General features: G+C 31.5%; 2 protein-coding genes and 1 pseudogene across 2 annotated transcripts; 1 reads left to right on the top strand and 2 right to left on the bottom strand.

The window, feature by feature from the left end:
* Positions 1-62: 62 nt before the first annotated feature.
* On the top strand, positions 63-4,362 carry LOC107003523 (BEL1-like homeodomain protein 8). The gene is made up of 5 exons (XM_015201864.2): positions 63-168; positions 924-2,011; positions 2,953-3,362; positions 3,443-3,503; positions 3,607-4,362. The coding sequence occupies exons 2-5, from the start codon at positions 974-976 to the stop codon at positions 4,135-4,137; spliced, it is 2,040 nt and encodes a 679-aa protein (XP_015057350.1). The 5' UTR covers positions 63-168; positions 924-973; the 3' UTR covers positions 4,138-4,362.
* A 552-nt stretch (positions 4,363-4,914) lies between these two features.
* LOC107004349 lies at positions 4,915-5,533 on the bottom strand (annotated as a pseudogene).
* Positions 5,534-6,930: 1,397 nt separating this feature from the next.
* On the bottom strand, positions 6,931-7,761 carry LOC107004302 (kiwellin-like). Its single transcript, XM_015202528.2, has one exon. It carries the CDS (start codon positions 7,706-7,708, stop codon positions 7,070-7,072), a length of 639 nt encoding a protein of 212 aa, XP_015058014.1. The 5' UTR covers positions 7,709-7,761; the 3' UTR covers positions 6,931-7,069.
* Between the last annotated feature and the right edge of the window lie 1,422 nt (positions 7,762-9,183).

The following is a 9,183-nucleotide window of genomic DNA, read 5'->3' on the forward strand; positions in this document are numbered from 1 at the left end:
TACTACTACTACTACCTCCTTTTCCTCTCTTCAATTTTACTATACATCCTAACTATCTTTCTTTTCTCATAGTTATATATATATATAAAATAAAAATTTATATATATATATGTATTATATACATATATATATATATTCGCCGGAAAACTCATCGGAATCTTCACCGGCGTACGTAATATCCTCTCCTTAATTATTTTCTTAAATTTTCATATATCTAACTATATATATATATATGAAGATCTATCTACAACTTTCTTATAATTTTTTGTTTTATCATTACTTGGATAATTAATTAATTAATCAATCAAATTATTGTTGACCTTCTCAAATTACTAAATTTTATTTATAAACTTTTTTGTAAAAGAAATTGTACTAAACTTTTCAACTAGTTGCTTCATTTCTATATCTACAAAAAATGTTTAAAAACATTCATTGAACCTTAGTAACCTGTCCATTATAATTTCCTTTTCGCTATATTTACAATTATTTACGAGTTTAAGTTATATACATCGTTACTTAAAATATAGGTAAGTTTTTGAAAAATGTTGAATCTAACAAGTTATAGTGAATTTGTTCTTCATGAAAATTAGGGTTTTGGTGAAAAAGTTTTATTAATGTAAAAATCTTGTGTGCTATAAATATTATTGCTTTGTCTATAAAGCTAATTAAATTTTTGGAAACATTTTTGTGTATGTTTGGAAAAAAAATTTAACAGTAAATTTTTGTTGGGACATAAATTTGTGTCTACTTCTATTAATGTCCCAATTTTATTTTTTGTACTTTTTTTTTTTGCAACTATAATTTGTGTCTCAACAGTGAGAAATATAATTTTCTCATTCAATGTTAGTACTATTCAATCCACATGGGTTTGTTTTTGTGCTATTTTATGTTTTATGTTCATTTGATTTTATAATACCATGCAGGTAATCGTATCGAACATTTTGTAATAATTTATTCAATTTTTGACTTGGAAATGAGTGATCAAGTTTCTGAATTTCATGTAGCACAACATAGTCGGAGGGAGAGGTTGAGAATTACTAGTTCTGAAGAATTAGATATTATTCATCAGTATGGTAATATTTCATATGATCCATCAGTAGTACTGTCGTCGTCTGAAATGATTAATTTTGCAACGACGACGACTGGTACTACTGATGTTGCACAAAATTGTAGCAATTGGAGAAGTTTGCAGCATTCTAGTTGTGGATGGAATAATGTAACAAATTTTAATTCGAGTGGATCTGTTATTGAGACTAATAATTATTTGAGTCCAATGTTTGTTGGAGGAGAAGGAGGTGTGTTGTCTGGATCGTTGAATTTGAATAGTAGTACTATTGATGTGAAGCCGAATTTTTATGGTGGGTTTAATGAAATGCACCAGTCAATTCCGGATACCATTACTAGTAATGCTGAGTTTAGTTCTTCTGTACTTTATCACGATACACTTCAAGAAGTTGTTAAGTCTGCTACAAAGGGAAATCAACGTGTTGATTCGTGGATTGAGAATGAGAGTTACGTGGATCAATCGCGTCATTTGTATGATAAGAATTGTGGATTGGGGACAAACTTAAGAACCAATGTATCTGATAATTCGAGTGCTCAAGGCTTGGCTCTATCTCTTTCACCAGTTCCAAGAACAAATACGATGCAAATGGAGAAGAGGAACAATGTGATGGTACCTGAAAATTTTGCAATTGCACAACGAAGTGCAGTGCCACTTGGTCCTTTTACTGGCTACGCAACGATACTTAAAAGCTCACAGTTTCTAAGGCCAGCACAGCAATTGTTGGATGAACTTTGTGATCTTGCAGCAGGTTCATCAAATGTGATTAAGTGTTCAAATTTCTCGAAGAAGGTTCGTGATGGTTTTAGGGTTTCTTGTGATGTTAATGCTGCTGAGTCTTCATCAGGAGGTGGTGGTGGTGTCGGAGATTCGAGTGGTTTGAATGAATCAAATGTGTGTCCTGAGTATCTGCAGAAGAAGGCAAAGCTTATATTTATGCAGGAGGAGGTTTGTTTATTCGTGCATTTTCCTTTTACGGTGATAATGATTTGTTAGCTCTAGCTTTATTCGACTTAATTTGCTTGACTACTTGAGCTGAAGGTCTATCGGAAAATACCTCTCTGCATTCCCTAGGTAAGGGTAAGGCTGCGTACGCTCCATACCCTTACTTTTGTGATTACACTATATTTGTGGTTGGTTATGTTGTTAAGCTTCGTTTAACTTAATTTGCTTTACCACTTGAGCCGAAGGTCTATCGGAAAATTTCTCTTTGCATTTCCTTGGTAGGGGTAAGGCTGTGTACACGCCGCACCCATACTTGTTGGATTTCATTGTTTATAGGGTTGTTTAGCTTAGTTAACTTAATTTGCTTGATCACTTGAATTTAGGGTCCATCAAATCACGCGAGGCCTTCCCTAGGTAGGGGTAAGGTCGTATACACACTAAACACACGTTACCTTTACCTGTGCAACTACGCTATACATGTTTAGTTTAGTATACAACATAGTTATCTTCCAATAATAAGAAACACTTTTAGTTGTCTTATAGTTACAAGAATTTCGAAACAACATCAAGAATTTTTCAAAGAGAATGTTCCTCGGGCTTAACAATGATATCTTGCTTCTTCTCGACGTTCCTCATCATGCATAAACATTATTTAAATACTCTTTAAAGTAAGAACACAGTTTCTGTATAGAATGATTGTCAATCAAATGCTGTTTGTGTTAAGTAACTTTATTAAAGTTAAGAATCTCATCATATAAAGAAACATTACTTTGAAGTTGTAAAGTATCATTCTACTGTGTTATACTGATGTAAGCTAATTTTTCTTCTACGCGTTTTACCTATCGATTTGATGTCAAAATATTGGGGGATTGGACATGTTTTCTACTATCTGTTTCACTTATCGCGCTTTATTTACACTGATATGTACTCTTTATGTGTGACAGATTTGTAAAAGATACAAACAGTATCATCAGCAAATGCAAATGGTTGTATCGTCTTTTGAAACCGTGGCTGGTCTTAGTGCAGCAACCCCGTACATTTCTTTAGCTCTCAAAACTGTCGCGCAACATTTTAAGTCACTGAGGAACACCATCACAGATCACTTGAAAAACATAAGGCAGGCGTTAGGCGAAGACTTGCCCTCCCCTGCATCTGGTATGAGTAACAAAGGCGATGGGAATTCATCGAGGTTGAAATTCGTTGACCAGACATCGTTACACAAACAGAAAAGTGGTAGTACAGCTGGGGTCGCGTTTTTAGAATCGCAACAACATGTCTGGAGACCTCAACGAGGCTTACCAGAACGCGCTGTGGCTATTCTTAGAGCTTGGCTTTTCGATCACTTCCTTCACCCGTAAATTTTCCTCTCTGTTCCATTTTAACTTTATCTTGTTTTGTTACTCTATTTTAAATGAAACTTTACATTTCTTGTAGGTATCCTACAGATAGTGATAAACACATGTTGGCTTCTCAAACTGGCTTAACTAGAAACCAGGTAAAGATTTATGTTTTTTATAAAACGAAAATAGAAGGCGATTTTATTGGTTGTGTATTCATGAGTTTACACACACGAATATTCGTTATATTGTTTAATACAGGTTTCGAATTGGTTCATCAATGCACGTGTACGTGTATGGAAACCGATGGTTGAAGAGATCCATATGTTGGAGACTAAAGGAGGAGATCAAACAAGAAAATCGGATGTGAATAAGCTCGTTACAGAACGAACCAACCATGTGAACTGTGGGCAACATTTGAGTAATGTTCTACTCAACATGAGTGGTGTAGCAATGCCAGAGAAGCAAGAAATCTGTCATGGAGGAATAGGACCCTCGGAACGATTAGATGAGAGTAGTAGTGATCATCATATGTGGAGGAATCAAGAGAAACGTTCGAGGATAGAGTGTCACCATATCTCTGATGGATCAAGCATGGACGGATCGTTGATGGGGTTTGTACCTTACCAAAGAAATGGACTTGAAATCGGAGGTAACATTGGTGCTGTGTCGTTGACGTTGGGGCTAAGGCAAAACGCTGAGGCTGCTCAACAACAACAACAGTTGCAACTACACGAACATCGACTTAGGCAGCAGTTTGGAGGTCACATTATTCATGACTTTGTAGATTGAATGGTGAAAAAAAGAGGAGTTTAGTTTGTAGATTATGTTATTTCTCTAGTACTAGGTTTTAATGTCACCATATTTTGTGACATAGTTTTAGCTTTGCTAAGGCTCCTAATGTATGATTCTCAGATACAAGTAAGAAATGCACTTGTTGTAGACAATGTTACTATATCAATCATGTCTTTTGTATATATATTTTGATAAATGTGGAATATAGCTTTTATGAATGAATGTGGTAAACTAGTCAAAACTTTTTAAGTTTTTGTTATATCAAATTATTGTTCCAAATTGTGTCTTTTCCCTCCTTGATTAATTTTAGCTCTTATAAAAATAAAAAAAGAAAGACAAAGCATCTTTATTAAATGATTAGTAATTATATTTGTACAAGATTTAAACCATTTTGATCCCAACTAAAATTTAAAATGGTGAGATAAAATGAAAATCATAATTATGGGGTATATTCCCATAATTAATTAGTACTCCACCCTTCAATTTGTATGACCTATTATATTTTCCTTTATATAAATCTGATCCCCAAAATGTCATATTGTAGTGTTTAATAATTAAATATCATAAAATTGAGACGAAACAAGAACATTAATTATCAATTAAGAATTATATGATAGTTCATTATATTTAAAAAACTCTAATTAACATCTTATAACATGTAAGATGACATGCTTATTTAATAATTATATAATTTAAAGTTATAATATTATTGAATTTTATCAAATTTAAAACGATCGCTCTGCCTTGGCCTTGACCTAGACCTAGACCATGGACCTAAGTGACGGTAACATTACCCAAATTTGTATCCAACCCTAAAGCTCTCCACACAGCAATGGACCATCCACAATGTTATTTTTACATGGAATTTGAAAAATATGTTTCGCATCACAATTCATAGTAGAATCACATTCATCCACTACTTTAGCTATCACGATCCTCCCGTTACTATTAGTACGAATACTTATCATTTTACCATACATTAAACCTCCCGCGAACCATCCAGTAGACAATGCTACTATTCTTTCGTTATTATTATGATATTTCCCGTCACATGACGATAAACTACCCCGTTTTTACCACTATCAAAGTCATTGAGGGTAAGTTGAGCGGGTGTTAAGGAGGTGACACGTGGCGAGCAACGGTATATTGGGTGTATACCGTTAGATTTGACGGTGCCAAATGGATTACATGTATTGGTTGGAGGAGGAGGAGAAGGGACAAAAGGGCTATTTTTGCAAATTTTGGTTCCAACGTTAGGATCATCGTTACATTTTCCGTTTATGCAAATTAATTGACCGTCACAATCGTCCCAAGTTTTACAAGGGCCGTTACATTGGGAAACGGCGTTAGAAGTAGAGATGAAAATTAGAGAAAGAATGGCTAGATTGGACATTGTGGCTATTTTTGTAATGATTGAAAAAGGTTATATGTGTAAGAAAGTGTTGATGGATGAAGAAAATTGTCCAAATGGATGAATATATATATAGGGAGAAATGATATTGTGACTCATGATTTATTCGTTCATAAATTACTTACTTTGAAATGAGCTAAATCGAGATAAGATTAAACAATGAATTATAGTTTTGACTTAAGTTTTACTCGTTTTTTTCTTTCAAAAAACATTCAGATATAAATAGAGTTGATCAAGCACCATGAAGTCTCAGGTTCAAATTCTAGCAAACACAAAATATTAAGTAATTTCATTTTTACTCAATAATGGATAGTTATATTTCTAGATCTTTTCTAACGAATGATAAAAAGATAAGTCTATTACATAACGCGATAAAAAGAAGGATCTAGGAATAAACAAAGAGGATTAATTTCACCGTCTTAAAATATCGACCATTTTAAAGGTTGGGACAATCATGCACATTTAAAAGTTTTATATAGAATATAATGGATATATATTTATCATGTATCTATCGATAGTTTAAGTATGGATAATTAAGTTACAAATATTTTCCTTAAGTAACACTTACCCACGACTCTATACTTAGTTATAGATCTTTCAAACATTTTGATAATGATTAGTTATGTTAATTTCTCTAATTACAAAATAGAACATAATAATCCACTATTTAGAACTGTCCATATACTGCAAATTTATTTGTCATTAATCATAGTTGTTTTTGAAATATAACTAATTTGTTAAGAATCTCACATATTGTCTTGATTTTTAAAACCACAATTGTTTCTTTTTATTATTTGGAAAAAACAACATACTATAATTGATTTTTCTTTTACAATGAGAAAAATATAATATTTATATTTGGTTAATCCTCATTCTTTTGGAGAAAATATTTTGATGGGAGTCCTGTTTAGGAGAGAATATTTATTTTTTCGTTACAAATTATTTATCGTATTTTTTTTATCAGTCAATCAATTAAAAATATCCACCTACCTAATGGTTCATATGTATCAATTTGATGCCGGTACTAGTGTATATTCATGTATAACAACTGTAAAAATAAGTGTATAATGTATATATCTTGAAATTTTCTACGTGACATAATATACACATCCTACAGGGTATAATACATAAAAGATACCAAATTATCATGAAATACACCATATAGAACGAATATAATTTTTTTTTCAATTTCATATAAATTTAAATATCTACACATTCAAAATAAACAGATATAAATGCCAATAGAGATCAAATTAAATAACACATTATGATTACTTCCTTGTGTTATCAACTAGAGGAAGTGATCTTGCAATAAGATCGTGACATGATAATAAAAAAAAAGTTGAACATCACCACATAAATATTATTTTTTAGTCAGAAATTATATCATAGTTTATTAATTTTAAGGAACTCCAATGTGCATCTTATTACATGCAAGATGACACGCTTATTATATAATAATTTGACGTATAAAGTTATTAAGTTCTATCGAATTCGTAACGATCGCTCCGTCCCGACCTAGACCATGGACCAAGTGACAGGAACTATACCCAAATTTGTATTCAACCCTAAAGCTCTCCACACAGCAATTGAACCATCCACTATGTTATTTTTGCATGGACTTTGAAACGCATGTTCCGCATCACAACCCATAGTAGAATCACATTCATCAACTACTTTAGCTGTTACGGTCTTTCCATTATTAGCTCGAATACGTATCATTTTACCACACCTTGAACGTCCCGCGAACCATCCAGTAGACAATGCCACTATACTTTCGTTGTTATCATGATATTTCCCGTCACATGATGATGGACCCCCACCATCTCCGCCTCTAGCAAAGTTGTTGAGGGTTAGTTGAGCGGGCGTTGATGACGTGACAGGTGGCGAGCAACGATAGATCGGGTGTACACCGTTGCAATTGATTGTGCCAGATGGACGACATGTATTGGACGGAGTCGGAGAAGGGACAGAAGGAGGGCTATTTTTGCAAACTTTGGTTCCAACGTTAGGATCGTCGTTACATTTTCCGTTTATGCAAATTAATTGACCATCACAATCGTCCCATGTTTTACAAGGGCCGTTACATTGAGAAACGGCGTTAGAAGTAGAGATGAAAATGGTGAAAATTAGTGAAAGAGTGGCTAGATTGGACATTGTGGCTATTTTTGTAATGATTGAAAAAGGTTATATGTGTAAGAGAAGTGTTGATTGGTGAATAAAACTGTCTTAATGGATGAAATATATATAGGGAAAAATGATATTGTGAGTCGTAATTTTATGCTAGTAGAGTTGTACACGTGTCAAATGATTGACCTAAGCCTAAATATGTTATTTATTAATTGTATCAAAATTAAATTACTTGAGTTGAATGAACTAACAATGAATAATAATTTGATTCAAAGTTTTCATAAAAAATTAGTCAATAAAATAGAGTAATAGACGATCATTATAAAGTAATTTTTTTTCATTTATTCTAATTTTAGTGGAAAAAATTATCTGATATATATATACGATCATTATAACATAATTTCTTTTTATTTATTTTAATTTTGGTAGAAAAAATTATTTGATATATATATATATATATATTGTTGATGAGAAGTAAGAGATATTTTATTTATTTAAATTAGGTGTGCAACCTGACTCGAAATTTAATTTTATATTCATTGCGATAATTTAGCTAAAAAATAGACTTTTCTAGCTATTCAATGCAAAGACTTTACATGGATGCACAATAGGATTAATAGATGGACTAACGAGTTGATCTACTAATTAATAAATGGATCGCGATTATTATTAACAAATTTAAATAAAATTGAGTTTCAATAAAAATATCAAAAAAAGCTAGAAAAATATTTCATCGACTAAAATTCATCCAAACATAAAAAGCTAATAGTTACTTACGAGCTCGTCATTATACCATAAATATAGTGACAAGTAATAATTTTTGTATAAATGATTAATTAATTAATTAAGAATATTTTAATTCATTAAATTTTAATTTAACATTTGAGAAATGAAGAAATAAAAAGTAGGGGAGTAATAAGGGAAAAAATAAATTAGACCATAGTGAGATTTGCTATTGCTGTTACTCTTTCCCTAGGTAGTGGCTGCTAATTAATTACAATATATTCATTATTTATTCAATTAATGGATAAATATGTTTTTAGATATTTTTCTTTTAAAAAAACGAAAAGAAAAAAAAATAAGTTTGAAATAAATAAAGAGAATTGAATTTTTCATCTTAAAATTAATTATAAAATTTTCAAATTATATTGACGAAGACTATTTATGTAAATTCTTCTAATTAAATTAAAAATATAAAATGATAGCCCACATTCTAGAAAAGTCCTGTGTAAATTCAATTGTCAATTTTCATAGTTTGATTTCAAATATATTTATCTGATTAGTTAAGAAAGTCGAATATTGTTAGGCATTTGATTTAATTTATTTATAAACTATATTTAAAAATTGAAATGGATATATATTCCTTTGCTTATTGGAAGCTACATGTGGTATTCAATTCGTCTCAATTTTTTAATCAAAACGATAAAATTGTCGAGGAAATTTGATTTTATCTTGAAAAATTGCTGCTATAACATCGCTTCGTACATTTGCATTTTTTTTTT

This window comes from Solanum pennellii, chromosome 11, assembly GCF_001406875.1.
Source record: "Solanum pennellii chromosome 11, SPENNV200".
In the NCBI taxonomy this organism is placed as follows: Eukaryota; Viridiplantae; Streptophyta; class Magnoliopsida; order Solanales; family Solanaceae; genus Solanum; species Solanum pennellii.